Source organism: Tenrec ecaudatus, chromosome 1 (genome assembly GCF_050624435.1).
Source record: "Tenrec ecaudatus isolate mTenEca1 chromosome 1, mTenEca1.hap1, whole genome shotgun sequence".
Taxonomy (NCBI): domain Eukaryota; kingdom Metazoa; phylum Chordata; class Mammalia; order Afrosoricida; family Tenrecidae; genus Tenrec; species Tenrec ecaudatus.
The window spans coordinates 254,732,717-254,751,970 of record NC_134530.1 but is presented as its reverse complement, the minus strand read 5'-3'; the positions used below and the strand labels follow the sequence as shown (position 1 = coordinate 254,751,970).

Sequence of the window (19,254 nt, the reverse complement as noted above, 5' to 3'; positions counted from 1 at the left end):
TCGACATCATTCTGAATAGAATGCAATGGTAATGATAAACTTACACTAGGTCTTAATCCCTCTTACAACTGGCTGCTTTGCCTCTGCGCACCAGTAATCCGTATCGCCCTGCCTTTTCAGGCAGTGTGGATTCTTTTCCTTGACATCTGGGTTGTAAAGCAGTGCTTCAACCAGTCAGCCATAAAATTGACTGACTTACGAGTGTAAGTAGCAAAAACTAAGCACAGAAGGAAAATGGATGAGTTCAAGAGAGAATCTGAGCAGGAATGGATCGTACCTGCACGATTACGACTACCAGCTTATTTGGGGAGATCTCAAAAATCAACATAATTCCCTGTTCACGTTTCAGTTGCTTAAAACATTTTTTTTTACCCTGTACAAGATGCTGGGTGACCGGGCACTCTCCTCCCCTCTTCTCTCATCTGCATACTTTGTTGTGAAATCAGGTAGCATTTCGTGTGGGATCTTTTTATAACCGGCAGCACTCTCAGTGGTTAAAACCTGAATGATCCCAGTGTCCTTATCTGTAAAATGCAGATACTGAACACAGCGCCTAAACTGCTGCTTGTCTTACCCACATGTAACTTGCAAATATTTTCTCCTTTTGTGTGGTTTGTCTCTTCACTTCCTTGATGGTGTCTTTTGGAACAACTTTCACATTTTGATGATAGCTATTGTTCATTCCTTCTGTTTCTGGTGTCCTATCTAAGAAGCTTTTGCCGAATTCAAAATCATGAATGTGTACTCTCGTGGGATTTTATAATTGGTATTTGATCCAGTGGGGGATATATTTTGTGTATGGTAGGAAGCAGGATCCGAATTCTTTTGCTTCTATCCAGTTATCCAGTATCTTCTGTTAAAAACTCTTTTAACCAAGAAGATGGTCTTGGTATCCATTTTCAAACTTATTGGGAATGGTGTATGGTTTATTTCTGTACTCATTACTATTTCATCTGTTTATGTGTATTTCTAATAGCATACTACCTTGATCACTGTTTAGTAGTAAGTTTTGTTTTTTTTTAATTACCTGCCATTAAGTCAATGCTGACTCAGCAAGTGACCTCCTGTACATTTCTGAGCATGTAAGGGGAGTAGAAAGCCCATTTTTTTCTCCCAGTTTTGATATTTGAGGGTGTGAGTCCTGTGTTCTCTCAGATGATCGTGGCCATTGCTAGCGAGATTGCGTTGAATATTTGGATGAGTTTGAAGAGCAGTGGCACCTTTGTGATAAGTCTTCATGGATATAGAATGTTTGCACATCAAATTTCTTTCAACCATGTTTTGTAATATTTAGAGTGTAAGTTTTGTACTTGTTAAATGTATTCGTAAGTTTTCTTTTTGATGCTGTGGCCTGGGATTGTTTTATTTTGGGGTTGGTTTTGGCAAGTGCATAGAAATAGTTGCTTATAGTGATCTGTAAGTTTGAGGCCTCCAAATAAACACCCCAGCCTTCTAATCTGCTGTCCACAGATGTGCAGATGGGTTTCACTACCCCTTGAGTCTTGTTGGGCACCATCAAGTCGGTTCTGACCCAGCTGCCCATGCACAACAGAATGAACTTTCCCACATGAGCCCTGGACCAGCCTCACAATTTTTATGTTTGAGCCCATTTTGCAGGGAATGTGTCAGTACACCTCGTTCATGGTCTTTTTCTGTTTTGATGCCCTTCCACTTTATCGTACATCATGCCCTCTCCAATAGACTGGACTTACTGAGAGCATGTCCGAAGTACATGAGAAGTCTAGCCGACCTTGCTTCTAGGAAGCATTCTGGCTGTCCTTCTTCCAAGAGAGATGTGTTTGTTTTTCTGGTACTCTCTGTTACTTCCAGTATTCTTTGTAGTAACACATTTCAAATGCATCTATTCTTCCTTATTCAGTGCTCGATTTTCATATGCATGTGAAGTGATTGAAAATATGGCTCGGTCGGTTGATTGAAAATATGGCTTGGTCAGGCGCACCTTTCTCCAAACCTCATGGCCTGTTCTTGCTCACGCAGTGCAGTGTCTTGAATTACTTGCTCTGCATCCAAATTAAATAAGTGTGAGAGCATACAACTCCAGTGCACAATTTTCTCTTGAGTTTACTTGCTGCAATTTCAGGAACCTACACAACATTCTGACCATCAGGCTACTTTGGATTTGATCAAACCAAACCCTAAACTTGGCACCATCGAGTTGAATCCAACTCCCACTAACCCTCTCTGACAGAATCAAACTACCCCTGTGGGTTTCTGAGATGAAATCTTTAAAGGAATAAATAGCTTCCTCTTCCTCCTACATAGTGGCAGGTGGTTTTGATCTCAGGGTCACAACCCACTAACAACAGGGCTCCTCAGTGGGAAGTTATATAAAGTTTGTAATTCAGTGGAATTACAGATCAGGATTCTTAGTATACCATGCTTGTAACTATAGCTATAGTCCAAAAGGATGCAGATGCAAGGTCTGAGAGTTCCCGGTGTGGTGCTTTCCTGTCCCAGCGATGCTCTGCCTTCCTGAGAGCAGATGTTCTTAGCATCCAGAAAGCTGTTTGACCCTCCTTGTGTTTGACAGTCCTACATGATCGAAGTCATGGCTCTTGAGACTAGTTGCTGTAGCTAAGGCCATCCAATGAATCTTTTCTCATTTGACCTGGCCCACTTCCCGCCCCATTCCATCAGCACAAAGGTCTTAAGTGTGGCCTAGTTTGTCTTAGGGTTCGCTAGAGAAACAATGATTTTATATATGTATATACATATATATGTGTATGTATATGACCAACTCACAGTTGTGACTGGCAAGTTTGAAACCCATAAATCAGTCAATAGGTTAGACAATACTGCTGGCTCACAGAATTCTGAGGGCTGGCAGTTTCAAGATCTACAGGTAATGCAGGGTGATTTCTGCAGGCTTATGTTTCAAGATCCATCAGTCAGGTGACAGGAAAAATTGGGAGTCCAAAAAGAGTTCTGCCAAAAGGTTTATGGTTTGAACTTTATAAATATTTATAGTTTAAAGGGTTGACCAACCTTTCCACTGATAGATTCATTACATTGCCTTGCAGAACAGTAACTAGTATTTGTCCAAGCCGCTGGGAATTGTATCCCAGCTAAATTTACACACAAATTTGACCACATTTTCTAATGTAGTGTTTAGATAGTTTTTAATCATTTTATTGGGGGCTCATACAACTCTTAACACGATCCAAACATTTTGTTCGTTCTTTTCAATATTGCCTCAAAAGTTTAACATGTACATCTGGTCAGAATCAACTTCCAATTTATAGGATACAGACTTGTTGCTGAAAGTAAGGAGGACTTGAAACTGAGGAAGATCAAGGGCTGCAGCCTCAATATGGATAAAGAAAACTAATACCTTCAGAACTAGAAGCTTACAGCTGGGCCAAGAGACAGCATCAAGATAAACGAAGAAAAGTTCGAAGTTATCAAGGGTTTCATCTTGGATATATAACCAATGCTCATGAAAGCAGCAGTCAAGAAATTAGACGATGCACATTATAAATCTGCTGCACAAGATTTCTTTAAAGTGTTGAGCAAGGATAACGCTTTTAGGACTAAGGTGTGCCTGACCCAATCTATATATGGTATTTTTAATCACTTCATATGCCTGTGAAAGTTAGTGAATCAGAAAACTCGATGCTAGAAGAAAACACACACACACATTCATCTTAGGAAAAGTGCAGCCAGAACACTCTTAAAGTGAGATGGCTAGACTTCATCTCACATACTTCGGAAGTATGATTAGGAGAGACCAATCCTGGAAAAGAACACGTTTCATAACATGGAAGGACAGCAAAAAGGAAGATAGATCCTCACGCAAATGAATTGACCCAGTGGCTGCAACAAGAAGGTCAAACTCACAACCGTGAGGACAGAACAGAAGCAGGCAGTGTTTCCTTCCGCTGAGCCTGGGGTTGCTGTTTGAGCCGACACATCACCTAGCAATACAATTCCAGCAAAGCGTTCCCCCTTTTGCAGTACTGCTAGACATAGTACGTCAATCAGTGTTACAAAGCAGCAGTACACTGTTATACTTATTACTATACTGCTGCTAATAATTTCCTTAGCCCAGTGCCACTTTGCTTCCCACCTGTCTCCTTTGCTATTGGTAGATAGATTACATTTTGATGTTAGAGGTCAAAAAATATCTTATAAATTATTAATTGCTCTTTAATCAGTGGAGGAAGGAGATGTATTAATGCATATTGTCTTTTATAATTACATCATACCTTTACCAGTGGGTTTGAATTACCATCTGGGTAGGGTGGTTACAAAAACCAAAAGATCACTAGTATTTCTTGTAAGGTGGGCCTGTTAGCATTTTTTTTTTTCAATTTTTATCTGAGAAAGTCTTTTCCTGCACTTTTGAAAAATAGTTAAACTGGATATAGGATGTTTGTTGGCAGTTTTGCCTAGTTCTTGTTTTTCCTCTTTTGGGTACTTGTTACTGCCCTACCTTTTGCCTTCCTTTGTTGCACAGTCGGCTGTTAACTTACTGTACTTCTCTTGTAAATAACAAGTCTTTTTTTAAATCATTTTATTGGGGACTCGTGTGCACACATCCATCGTGTCAAGCATCTTGGTACATTTGTTCCCCTCATCATTCTCAAAACATTTGCCTTCTGGAGCCCTTGGTATCAGCTCCTCATTTTCCCCCTCCCTTTCTGCTCCCCTTCCCTCATGAACCCTTCATATTTTATAAATTATTGTTTTGTCGTATCTTGACACCGTCCAACGTCCCCCTTCACCCACGTCTCTGCTGTCTGTTTACGGGGGGTTGGGGTTGTATGTAGATCCGTGTGATATGTTCCCCCTTTCTCCCTCCACCCTCCTGGTATCACCACTCTCACCACTGGTCCTGAAGGGATCATCTGTCCTGGATTCCCTGTGTTTCCAGTTCCTGTCTGTACCAGTGTCCATCCTCCGGACCAGCCGGATTTGTAGGGTAGAATTGGGATGATAGTGATCATGATCCCAAGGTTTTTTTTTACTTGATGTTTTTAAAACTTTCTTCATGTCCTCAACTTTCAGCATTGTATGATGATATTTCTGGCTTGAAATGTATCTTCTGTGGTGCTCAATGAGCTTTCTGAATATGTAGGTTATTGTTTTTAAAATAAACCTGGGACATTTTCAGTTCATCAACTTTTCCCCTTCTCCTTTCCTTTTAATATAGTACTCCCACTAGTTTGTGTACTTAACGGTGTCTCACGTTTCTCTGAGGGGTTCTTTCTTTGTCTTTTAAAATTTTATTTTTTTGTTTCCACTTCCCTTCTTATTTTTCTTCTTTCTCTATTTTTCAGCTTGCATAATGTTGTGAATATTTATCTTCAAGTTTACATTTTCTTTTAACAATTCAAATGTACTGTTGAGTCTCTCCAGTGAATTTTTTCCCCAAATCATTAGCTAATTCAGACATCATACCATTTCATAGTTTAATCCTATCAAGCAGTGTTACGATCACTACCACAGTAGTTTCAAAACATTTTTTCCTTCTTGAGCTCCCAGGGACCCTTATTCCAGTTATCATCTCTATCGATTGACCTCTCCTGGGTTTCCATATACCGAAAAACAGAAAAATACATAACAGAGAGTCAAGAAGGCAATCAACAATGACAAAATACAAATACTATTATGAAAAAGACAAAAAAAATCTTTTTTTAAAAAATGCTTAAATGACCAAGACAAAATGAGAGGTCAAATGACAAAGTTTTAATCATTTGAGTCAGATTAATCATTTTAACCTACTATAGTTGTCTCTCCAATACTGATAACATCCCTCAATTATGGTTGGAGGGAAATCACTGTGTAGATTCTTCAGATGTATACAGCCTGCCAATGTCGTCCATAGTCTTCTGCACACCAGAATCTCAGTTTAAGCTTTGATACTATTCCCTCCTTCAAATTTGGATCCTATAATTTACAATCCCTGGATCATGGATATTGGTGGTGCTTTTTTCATGTGGGCTTAGTTGACAACTCACATGGCTGTTTGTTTGAAAGTAAGCCTTTAAAACCCCAGATGCTGTTCTTTTTAATAGCCAGGCATCTGATTTCTTCACCATACTTTGCTATAGCACCCATATCTTCCATGTCTCCTTCATGAAGGCGAATATCTTAGATGGGAGCTAAAATATAAAATGTATATATATATAATTTATGTTATATATAGTTGTGTTCTATATATTTAAATTCTATATTTTATAATATATTTATTTGATTGTATTGTAATACATTTATAATATAAAATATAAAGTGTGAGGCCAAAATGCATTCTGTAATCTGTCTTTTTATCTGCCACTGGTTCACCTTAGAGACAGCCTTGTTATTTTATGGTAGAGAATTTATCGGTCAATCATCTCCCTGGAGAATCAGGACCTTCTGTTTACAGTGCAATTGATTAGTACTAATTTTAAAACACTATTGAGAACAGGAGATTGAACAAGTGTGAGCTAACTACAAATCACAATACTTGAATTATAGACTGGTACAGAATAAATCCTTACATGACTGGACACTTTTTACACAAACTAGGAGTTGATGTTCAGGCAAAACATACAATAATATTCACTGACAGGTCTGCCAGAATAATATGCATCTCAATACATCAAGGACATCGAAGTAGTAAGCAAATGTTGGTCTGCCTACTGGCAATTCAATACTCTTCTTATAGCTGATTTTAACCCCTTCACACACCATGCTGTTTCAGTCATAAGTCCTGGTTACAGATGTGTCTGAGGTAGAGCCTACGTCACCTAGTGGGGTTGCCACTTTCCATCCCTCTGGTATGGCCTTTGGAGTGTGTTGTGGCCTTGAAGATCCAGGATTCAGTGTCCCAGTATTCGAGGGCATGTGGCCTGGGTCGCCAGGGGGTGTACAGAAACTCAGACTAGTGTGGCCTATTAGGCACCTAGTACCATGCATACTCTTCCCTTAGGATCCTTAAAAGTATTGTTAATACCCCGCCCCTACCCATCTAGGAGATAGGGGTCTTTTTTCTACCAACAGGCATACACTTCTCTAAGACATACAAGTTCCCTTTCTCCTCTCCTGCCTTGATTTTCCCATTAGTATCCCTCATCACTCTGGTAGGAATATCTGCCAGCCTTGAGTGGGGGCCGGGGGCCATGGGTGGCGTCTTGTCTCCAGTGAATTTTTCACATCAGTTACTTTATTCTTCAACTCCAGATTTAAATTTGGTACTTATTTATAATTTCTATGTTATTGATACCATCTATTTTATGGAATATTGCCATCTAATTTGTATTATAATCATGCTTTCCTTTACTTATGTGAATAGGCTTATAGTTGCCCATTTTTTTATAAATCCTCTATCGTCTCTCACAAGTTTCTGGTGCCCTCCAAATTTATGGTCATGTTCCACTGGTTCTCAGCATGCCTCATAATTTCATGTTGGAAACAACATTCTGGATAATGTAGCAACTCTGGTTACTGTTCCTCTCATTCCAAGTCTTCTCTTTGGTTTTGCTTGTTCAGTGACAAGTTAGATTATTCTAGTCAAGTCTATTTCTTCTCTGGGTGCTCTGGTGGTATAGTGGATTGCACATTAGGTTACTAATTGCTAGGTTAGTAGTTCAAACCCACCAACTGCTCATAGGAGAAAGATGAGGCTTTATGAACCTGTAAAGATTTACAGCCCTGGTAAACCCACAGGGCCACTTCTACTCAGCCTTAGAGCATTTCCATGAGTTCGGATGGACTCAGCAGCAGTGCGGTTTGTTTTTTATAGTTTTGTCTATGCCCTTAGTCACCCTGAGATCAAAGTCATTTTGGTAGGGCACTGAGGTAGTTAGTTCATTGTGCCAGCCTGGCCAATAAACACATGTGGGGTTAATTAAAAGATGGAGGGATAAATGGCTCAGTGAGCCTCACCTTTCTAGTTCTCGGTCTCGTGCTTTGTGATGGTCGGACCAGGGCGCAGCTGGCTTAGCCAGTTCCCTGCTTCAGCTGCCAAGGCTCACTTCCTGCAAGACATCCCTGAGGAGAAGCCACATGGACCTACCCCAATGCAGCCCTGGGTGCTGAAGCACCCGTGTGGAGACCCCTGTCAGTGCTGAGATGCTTACACATTCACTGGCTCGGCTTACCTCCTGCAGTCGGCGTCGTGTGTGTTTTGTGAGATGGAGGAGGTCTTCGTGAATTGGTGTTGGACATATGGGTTAATGTTGGACTTGTGGGCTTGGGCAGCACTGGGCTGGGATGTTTTCATGATGTGCACTTAACCTTTATATAAAACTCTCTTATACATGAGTTTCTATGGATTTGTTTCTCTAAGGTTCCCAGACTAACACAGGCGCCATTCCCATTTTCTTGATCCTGTCTTAACTCCACTGATTGCTGACTGATTGCACAATCATTTTTGACAATGCTCTGGACTTTTCCAAACGAAACAATCAAATTTGGCTTTTTAAAAAGAATAGTTTCTGATGTCAGTGTCTGATGTTTATTTGGACCCTAGGACTATTCTTAGATGTCTTATTCCTCAATTATTTCCAGGTTTTAACTAGCCAGACTATAATTTAGCCTTTGTCTTAAGTCTCCTCAATTGCTTTTCACTGAAACAACTCCACTGTTTTTTAGTTGTGGCTTTGGGCTTCCCCTTCTCCACCCACTGTTGCAAATGCAGTCAGTTATTTTGGTAAGAGATTGTGAATTATGTTTTTGGCCCACTTCCCCTCACCCCAAGAGGTCCTGGTCATGTAGTGGTTACATTAGGGGCTGCTAACCACATGGGGGACACTTCAAAACCACCAGCCACATCACAAGGGCTTGCATAAAGAGTTCCAGTCTCAGAAACCCAGAGTCAGTTCTACCCTGTCCTATAAGGTCGCTATGAATCAGAATCAACTCAATGGCAGTGGGTTTGGTTTGGTTTGGTTTGGTTTTCCTCACCCCAAGGGAAAACAGGATCTCTAGAGCTGGGCTCAGAGACAATAGCAACCTCTGCTCGAGAAGTTGAGTTCTCAGGAGAACCCTGAAGTTCTTCTCGGCTTATCTCTTCTATCCTGAAACCAAGGTCTCATGGGCTGAAGCACGGATGATCAAGGCCTCCGTAGTCAGCAGGTGATACTCAAAGTAGAGCCTCCACTCCAGGAGTGGGGAGGGGCAGAAGAGGGACTTCTCATTCGTTGGGACATAGCCTCTGCTACCAATGACTGAGAGAACGAAGAATAACACTGACCCTCCTGCCCCTAGGAAGGTCATCTGACTGAGAAGGGCAAAGAGGAGAAGTGGTGTTTGGGGGTGTAGCAGCATGGAAGGGAGTCCCCGCCTCTGAGCTGCGAGGAGCAAGGAAATGACCTTGCTTCAAATATCACGGATTTTCATCAGACTGCGTTTGTAAAATGTTCCTGAATAAATGTCTCTTCACTTGCTGTTGCCCCCAAGGACCATTTACAAAGCCTCTTTAAGTTGTTTTAAAATGAATTGTCACCAGCTTTAGTGGTGAAATTAATGTACATTAGAGAGCAAGCTTTTCTAGGGAAGTTAATACAGTTAAAGGTAATTCGTTCAAAAAATTCTAAAGGAATCAGCATGAATGAGGGGAATGCGGAGTAGGGACCCAAAGCCCATCTGTAGGCAACTGGACACCCCCTTACAGAAGGGTCGTGGGGAGGAGACGAGCCAGTCAGGGTGCAGGGTAGCAATGATGAAACATACAAATTTCCTCTAGTTCCTTAATGCTTCCTCCACCCCACTATCATGATCCAGTTCTACCTTACAAATCCGGCTAGACCAGAGGATGTACGCTGGTACAGAGAGGAACTGGAAACACAGGGAACCCAGGACAGATGAACCCCTCAGGACCAGTGGTTAGAGTGGCAATCCTGGACGGTGGAGGGAAGGTGGGGTAGCAAGGGGGAACCAATCAAGGATCTACATATAACCTCCTCCCTGGGGGATGGACAACAGAAAAGTGGGTGAAGGGAGACATCAGACAGTATAAGACATGACAAAATAATAATAATTTATAAACTATCAAGCAGTCATGAGGGAGGGTGGGGTGGGGAGGGAAGGAGGGAGGAAATGAGCTGACATCAAGGGCTCAAGTAGAAAGCAAATGTTTTAAGAATGATGATGGCAACAAAGTATAAATGTGCTTGACACAATGGATGTATGTATGGATTATGTTAAGAGTTGTACAAGCCCCCAATAAAGTGATTTTAAAAAAACAAAACGTAAAAATAAAATTCTAAAGGAGTATAAGATCAACAGCTAAGAGTAGCACAATCAAGAGTATAAAATAAATGGTGAATTCCTGGATTAATTTCTTTTTTTTTTTAAATTTATTTTAACAATTTATTGGGGCTCCTGGATTAATTTCTTACTACGTAAAAAAGGACTTGCAAAACAACCTGTATGACAGAATTATTTTTTATTTTGAATTTGTCCTTTGACTACAGAGAGAGAAGAATTCCGGGAGCAAATGTGTGATTTCCATGAATTCCAGAACCACCACCACTATACAGGACCCCAAAAACCCAGAACATGTGAAGACATTTACTTTTGACCTGGCCTATTGGTCTCACAGTGGATTTCAAAAGGATAAATATGGTGTACTTATTTCAGCTGATCCTAGCAATAACTTTGCTGGCCAGGTAAATTGCTTCAACCACATTTTTAGTGTGCATTAGAACTTAAATTTAAAGGCACGTGGAATGCTTTTTTTGCTCTACAGAGAGAGCCCTAACTCCATTTTGAGTTTTTGACATAAATTCAGAGATCATTAATTCTTTCTGACAATGAAGTCAGCAAGTGGCTGTGTACAGATATGCCCAAAGCAAGTCTAGAGAAGACAAGTTTATCCTTGGGCTGACACAAAGAACCAGGGAAACTGCTTGGTGTGTATTTAGTGATCTCCAGACAAGAGCTGTACCACGAGTTAAAGATTGGGTTCTTGACTAAGAGTCACATGGTCATGAGTTGTACTCTGACCATCACTTGACCAGAGTTGACATTTTTAAAGTGTGAAATTGCACAGCTTTTTTTCATGGTCTTTCCTTCCCCTTCTGAGGTCCTGCCTGTGACGGCGATGAATCGACATACTACTAATCGTGATTTTCTGATGATTTTCTTTGTTTTTCAGCATTTATAATGAACCCCCTGGTCATGAAACACTGGGTTTCATTTCAGCCTCATGCTTACGGCTTCCCACATCCTGAAATTATTGTGTTTGTCCTATCTAAGGCTTAAAAGATGGGGCTTTCTACTCCCACAAAGAATTGGTATCTTGGAAATTAATGGGGACTTCTATCTGTCTTAAAGTTTTGTTATGAGTCAGCATTGACTCAATGGAAGTGAGATTATCTCATTTTTTTCTTTCTATAGAACATGCTTAAATGGGAGGTCATTCCCTCCATCCAAAACAAGACATAGTTGTTGTTGGCTTGGGTTTTTTTCAATGAAATACTCACAATGACACAGTACAATAATTTTAATGAAAGCATGCTACATGGTATGCTTCCCCCTGAGAATTCATCACTACGTTCAAGTTTTACTTTTTGAGATCCTAAAACAATGCTTGTTGCCTGATTTTCATACACACGAATCAGCTGATGTGCCAATATGTTGACACTCTTTGAAAAGGGAATGGTTGCCAAGTTCATTATATTTTGTCTCTCTGATTTAAGCAACATTTAGGAGACAATCGGCATGTGAGAACTTTTTATTTTCAATCAAGCAATTATCATATACCATGTATTGTTACAGCTCTCTCTTCAAATTGCCCACAATCTGGTATGAAAAGACAGCTATATAGGTGAAGAAAGCTGATGGTGCCCAACTATCAAATAATATAGCATCTGGGGTCTTAAAGGCTTGAAGGTAAACAAGTGGCCATCTAGCTCAGAAGCAACAAAGCCCACATGGAAGAAGCACACCAGCTTGTGTGATCACGAGATATCAAAGGGATCAGTTATCAGGCATCATCAGAACAAAAAATCTTACCATAGTGAATGGGGGGGTGAGTGCGGAGTGGAGACCGAAAGCCCATTTGTAGGTCACTGGACATCCCCTTACAGAACGGTCTCTGGGAGGAGATGAGCCAGTCAGGGTGTGATGTAGCAACGATGAAACATACAATTTTCATCTAGTTCCTAAATACTTCCTTCCCCCTCCTCCCACTATCATGATCCCAATTCTACTTTGCAAGTCTGTCTTGACCAGAGGATGTACACTGGTACAGAGAGGAACTGGAAACACAGGGACTCCAGGGCGGATGATCCCTTCAGGACCAGTGGTGTGAATGGCGATACTGGGAGGGTAGAGAAAGGGTGGGTTTGAATGGGGGAACCAATTGCAAGGATCTAAATGTGACCCCCTCCCTGGGGGATGGACAACAGAAAAGTGGGTGAAGGGAGCCGTCGGACAGGGCAAGAATGACAAAATAATAATGTATAAATTATCAAGGGTTCATGAGGGAGGGGAAAAATGAGCTGATGCCAAGGCCTTAAGTAGAGAGCAAATGTTTTAAGAATGATGAGGGCAATGAATATACAGATGTGCTTTACACTATTGATGTATGGATGGATGGTGATAAGAGTTGTGTGAGCCCCTAATAAAACGATTAAAAGAAGAAAAGGACAGCTGTATAAATGCACTCAAATATTGCAGATCCTATGACAGGAGTGTGTGTGGGCTCCAGTGAATTACAAGGAGAGGTGGCCATTGCAAAGGTGTGCAGCCGGGTCGCATCCTCTCACCATCCCTATTCAACCTATAAACTGAGCAAACCATCAGGGAAGCTGGAGTGTGTGAAAAAGACTGTGGCATCAGGATTGGAGGAAGGCTTATTAACAACCTTCGATATTCAGATGACACCTTGCTTCCTGAAGTGAGGAGGCCTTGATGCGCTTGCTGATGAAAGTCAAGCACTAGAGTCTTCAGTGTGGATTATGACTCAATGTAAAGAGCCTAAATCCTCATAACTGGATCAATTGGTAAGAGAAATGATTGAGGTTGTCAGGGAGTTTTGTCTTTCTTGGATCCACACTCAATGCTCATGGAAGCAGCAGTTAAAGAGATCAAAAGATGCATAGCATTAGGTAAATCTGTTTCACAAGACCTCTGCAGAGTATTGAAAAGCAAGGATGTTGTATTGAGGACTAAGGTGAACCTGACCCAAGCCATGGTTTTTTCCATGGCCTCATATGCATGTAGATGTTGAACATTGGATAAGGCAGACTGAAGAAGAACCTACGTGTTTGAATTGTCATGCCGATGAAGAATAATGCAAGTACCATGGACTGACGAAAGGGCAAACAAATTTGTCTTGGAAGAGGTACGAACAGAGTGCTCCTTTGAGGCAAGGATGATGAGACTTCATCTTACATATTTTGGCATGTTTCCCAGCGAGACCAGTCTCATGGAAAGGAGGACAGCGTGCTTAGTAAAGTAGAAGGGCAGTGAAAAAGAGGACGGCCCTTAACCAGAATGATTGACAGTGGCTGCAACAATGAACTCAAACAGAGGAATCATTGTGATGCTTTTGCAGGACTGGGCAAGGGTAGGTACTTGTGCATAGAGTTGCTATGGAGTGGAACAGACTGGATGGCATCTGACAACCACAGCTGATTCCATGTAACCAGATGGATGGGTCTCAGTGAAAAAACCCACATACAAAGGTGTCATTTATATGACACTTCCAGAAAAGGCAAACGTTAGCTGTAAGTTTCAGTAAGTGGATTAGTTGGCAGAGGTGACAAATGACATAAGGGGTTTTTTGAGGTGATTAAAATGTTATCGATCTTGTGATTAGCAATCCCTAGGTAGTAGAAACATGTAGTGCCGAAACTGCTGACAGGTTAAAGGTTTCAATTCACCCAGAGGTGCCTGGGAAGAAAGACCTGGAAATCTACTTTTGAATCACAATCACTGACAACCCCATAGAGCACAGTTATGCTCTGATACCCAGAACCATCAGGAGTCCCAGATAATAAAGGGAGTTATACCACGTCCTCTCTTTCTTTGAAGGGCAGAATTGTGGACAGAAGCATCTCTGTCTTCTACTTTGAAAACAAAAGAAAAGTTTGTGTGTGTGTAACAAATTCTTCAAAGCACTAATTCTTGTTTGAGATGGGGGTTGGGGAGCAGAGAATTAGCAAGAGAGTGCTCACCAGCAGAGGGCTAAAATTACTGTGATTATTTCATGAAGAATTTGTTTGGATTGGAGACGCTGGGTGGTGTAAATGGTTCACACACTTATTGCTAATCAAATGTTCGAAGGTTCAAGTCCACCCAGTAGCACCTGGGAAGAAAGACATAATGGTAGTTCTGGTAAAACAGCCACTGAGAGCACAATTGAACATAGGTTTACTATGTCACTATGGGGCACAATGAGTCAGATTCTACTAGAGGCAACTAGTGCTGGTATTGTTGGGTTAAAGAAGAAAAGGTAAGTAGGACATCCTTTGGCCCCTGTCCCTTGGTTCCCTTGATCCACCCCCCTCTGATTGCCATTTGAAAGACCTATCCCATATTTGGCAAGGTTGTATAATATACAAAATTGTGATAGGTAGATACTAGCTAATTCAAGTTATGTTGGTATTATCCATGAATTTGTTTTTCATTTTAATATTTTGGATAAATTAAATACCTTTCTGATGTTCAGTTTTATCCTACTGGTCCTAAAAGAAAATTTAAATTATATTTCAAGTAGGTCAAAACTTCAAAAACCAAATTTATTGCCACTGAGTTGATTCGGACTCGTAGTGACCCTATATGACTTATTACCCTTTAACCGAAGTAGGCCATATGACACTAGTTAAGGTGGATTTTATCAAACCCCCCCCCTCGAATATTTGTTAGATTTTTAAGATTACTATGAACTGCAAGGAAGAATAACTAGATATAGCAGACATTGGTGTTGAACATGACCCCTGCTATTTCCTTTCCAGAAAGATGTTTTCCATGATCTTGGCAGGGGAATTCTGGACAATGCCTGGGAAGGCTACAATGCTACTCTCCTGGCCTATGGCCAAACTGGTTCTGGTAAAAGCTATTCCATGATTGGGTTTGGTGCAAACAAGGGTATTATTCCAAATGTGTGTGAAGAACTCTTCCAAGCAATTGAGAAACAGGAGAGAAATCAAGAATACCAGGTATATATTATCCAAGAATACCTACTTTGAGGAATTTCTTTTCTTTCTGTCTTTTAAATTAAGAAAAAACCTTCAGTGGAGATTATCAGCATCTCTATTTAAAGATAATATTTGTTTTTCATATCAAAGCATTCTTTTGATTTTTCTGGTTTTATGTAGGAAAACCAAAGGAAATACTTTTAAAAGGCATTTTTGGTATAATAGAAAGACATTTTTTCTTTTTTCACATTTTATTTTATTTTTGTACTTTTTTTAACTATTCAATTTTATTTTCATTTTAAAATATTTTTTATTTGAGTCTCATACAACTCTTTTTTAACATTTTACTAGGGACTCATACAACTCATCACAATCCATACATATACATACTTCAATTGTATCAAGTACATCTGTACATTCTTTACCTTAATCATTTTCGAAGCATTTACTCTCCACTTAAGCCCTTTGCATCAAGTCCTCATTTTTCCCCTCTCTCCCTGCTCTCCCCTCCCTCATGAGCCCTTGATAATTTATAAATTATCATTTTGTCATATCTTGCCCTATCTGGCGTCTCTCTTCACCCCATTTTCTATTGTCCGTCCCCCAAGGAGGAGGTCACATGCAGATTCTTGTAATTGGTTCCCCCTTTCCAACCCACTCACCCTCTACCCTCCCAGTATCGCCACTCACACCCTTGGTCCTGAAGGTATCGTCCACCCTGGATTCCCTGTGCCTCCAGCTCCTATATGAACCGGTGTACAACCTCTGCTCTATTCAGACTTGCAAGGTAGAATTCGGATCATAGTAGTCGTGGGGGGGGCGTGTGTGAAGCATTTAGGAACTGGAGGAAAGCTGTATTCTTCATCGCTATGTCGCACCCTGACTGACTCATCTCCTCCTCTAGACCCCTCTGTGAGGGGATCTCCAGTGTCCAACAAATGGGCTTTGGGTCTCCACTCTGCACTTCCCCCTTCATTCACTATGGTGTGTGTGTGTGTGTATATATATATATTGGATGATGCCTTATACCTGGTCCCTTTGGCAACTCATGATCGCACTGGCTGGTGTGCTTCTTCCATGTGAGCTTTTTTGCTTCTGAGCTAGATGGCCGCTAGTTCACCTTCAAGCCTTTAAGACCCCAGACACTATCTCTTTTGATAGCCGGGCACCATCAGCTTTCTTCGCCACATTTGCTTATGCACCCGTTTGTCCTCAGCGATCGTATCATGGAGGTGTGCACCCAATGATATGATTTTTTGTTCTTTGATGCCTGATAACTGATCCCTTCAGAACCACGTGATCACACGCTGGTGTGTTCTTCCATGTGGGCTTTGTTGCTTCTGAGCTAGATGACTGCTTGCTTATATTCAGGCCTTTAAGACCCCAGACGCTATCTCTTTTGATAGCCGGGCAACATCAGCTTTCTTCACCACATTTACTTGTTCACCCACTTTGGCTTCAGCAGTTGTGTCGGGAGGGTGAGCATCATAGAATGCCAATTTAATAGAAGAAAGTATTCATGCATTGAGGGAGTGCTTGAGTAGAGGCCCAAGGTTCTTTTGCCACCTTAATGCTAAACCTATAAATATAGACACATAGATCTATTTCCCCATCATCATATATATATTTGCATGTACATGTCTTTGTCTAGACCTCTATAAATGCCCTTTGCCTCCTAGCTCTTTCCTCTATTTCCCTTGACTTTCCCCCTGCCCCACTATCATACTCCGTCCCCACCTGGGTTACAGCTATACATCTTCTTTACGCTACCTTACCCTTGATCATTCCCTACCAGGCCCGCCACTCCCCCCTCACCACCAATTTGGATCCCATGTTGTTCCCTTGTCCCTGGGTTAGTTAACACCACTTCCTTACCCCCCACCTCCCTGTATCCCAAGTCCCCCAGGAACTGTCGTCCCGTTGTTTTTCATTCAGCCTATCTTATTTAGACAGGCCTGTGGAGATAATAACATGCACAAAAACAAGACAGAGGAAAACAAAGCAACAGTATACAACAAAACAACAACAACAAACCATTGACAAAGAACAAAACAAAACACATCAAGAAAGAAAAGCTTGTAGTTAGCTCAAGGATCATTTGTTGGCCTTTAGGAGTGTTTTCCAGTTGATTCTGTTGAGGCAACACGCCCTGGCCCCAAAGTCCACTTTCAGCATTCTCTGGGGACCTTGCCGCTCCATTCCCTTGCTGTTCCGCTGCACTCCCCCAGTGCTTTGCCTCGGTATGATGGGATCAGGTCAGGTGCAATTCCCACACTGTGTCTCCGGTGCTGTCCCCTGTATCGCCCTTAGTCACTGAGGGGCATCATGTCTCATAGTGGGGCCAGCCATGTTGTTCTCTCTGTGGACTGGCTGCTCTACTCAGGAACATCATCCTCACTGCCTGGTGGGCCAGGTTGTGCTCCACTCTCTCCTCCTCCCCTTTCATCTGCTCCCATGTGCTCTGATCAGATATGTCCCTCTCCCGGAGCTGCAGAATCAATGTCGTCCTTTGAAACAAATTCTTCTGGGGGGAGGGGCAGGAATCCACTTAAGTTTTGGTACTGGGGCCAGCCTCCCAGACCTCTCCACTGGTTCCCTACTCCATACCGGAATGTTGCATTCACACCTTGCGGCACTGGTTTGAAGTCTGGTCCCTCTTTCCCTTTGGAGATATAAACAATACCCTCCCCTTGGGTGGGTTAGTGCACCATGCCCCCGCTCCACTTTTCTTCCTTATATTTATCCTTTTATTTTTCTTTCCCCACCTCCTCCCCAGTTGTCTACCATGTGCATCCCTGGATTTGATCTGGCCTCGGCCATACTACACAGTCCTCACCCCAAAAATGTTTATATAGAGTAGCTTTTTCCCTATGCCCCTTTTGCATTTTTTTTTAATACTTACCTCAGCGGGCTCATGTTGTACTTGTCTTTTTGTGCCTGACTTACTTCGCTTAGAATGATTTCCTCCAGTTCTTCCCATGCCGCTATGTGCTTCATACATTCATCACTGCTTTTTTTTTTTTTAGAATAACAAGAGCTTTAATACAAGAGTGTCATTGGAAAATGTCGACCCATTCACAGCACAGCTCTGTACTTGTCCTTTCACACTATGTTAAAGTCCCCAATCTCAAACAACAATTTCAGTCCTCCAGGATGCCAAAATTACTGCTTTTTCTTGGTTTAAGTAAAAGAATGCAGAATTTTATGGGTTAGGGCATAACCCACTGCCATAGAATCAATTCTGACTCATAAAAATCCTATATACCAGATTTTAAATGACTCTTTGGGTTTCCAAGACTCTCCATATGAAGTTGATAATCAGTTTTTCCATTTCTTTGAAGAAAGATGAGGGTAATTGTATCAGGATGGCATTAAACTTATATAGTGCTTTTGAAAGAACTGACATCTTAACTATATTGAGTCTTCCAATCCACGAGCATGGGATATTCTTCCATTTGTTGAGGTCGCTCTTGGTTTCTTGTAATAGTGTACTACAGTTTTCCCTGTATAGATCTTTTGTTTTTTCAGTCAGGTATATCCCTAGATATTTCTATTTGTATTTGGTTATTTTGAAGGTTACCACCTTTTTTATCTCTCCTTCTGTGGTCTTATCAAATGTGTATAACAGTCCGATGGACTTCTGTTTGTTGATCTTGTATTCTGCCACTCTGCCAAACTCCTCTATTGCTTCCAGTACTCCCCTTGTGGAACTTTTGGGATTTTCCATATATAAAATCATATCATCTGCAAATAATGATAATTTCACCTCTTCCTTCCCCAAATGAATACCTTTGATGTCTCTTCTTTGCCTTATGCTGTTAGCTAAAACCTCCTGCATGATAATAAATAAGAGTGGGGTCAAGGGGCGTCCTTGTCTGGTCCCCCTTTTCAGTGGGATTGTGTTAGTCTTTTCTCCATTGACTACCACGTTGGCTGTGGTTTTTCATATATAGCTTGTATTGTTTTTAGAAACTTTCCTTCCATTCCTATCTTCTCAAGTGTCTTAAACAGGAATTGGTGCTGGATGTTGTCGAATGCTTTTTCTGCGTCTATTGATATTATCATGTGGTTCTTATAGTTTTTCATGTCAACGTGACGAATAATACTAATGGCCTTTCATATGTTGAACCATCCCTGCATCCCTGGTGTGAATCCCACT

At 41.3% G+C, this 19,254-nt stretch overlaps 1 protein-coding gene across 1 annotated transcript in view; it reads left to right on the top strand.

The window, feature by feature from the left end:
- Window positions 1–19,254, top strand: part of LOC142440134 (kinesin-like protein KIF28P) — a 111,048-nt gene that overhangs the window by 849 nt on the left and 90,945 nt on the right. The window contains exons 2-3 of the mRNA XM_075542695.1: window positions 10,422–10,616; window positions 14,913–15,116. Of these exons, the coding sequence (XP_075398810.1) occupies window positions 10,422–10,616; window positions 14,913–15,116 (399 nt within the window). The remainder of the gene's footprint in view (window positions 1–10,421; window positions 10,617–14,912; window positions 15,117–19,254) is intronic.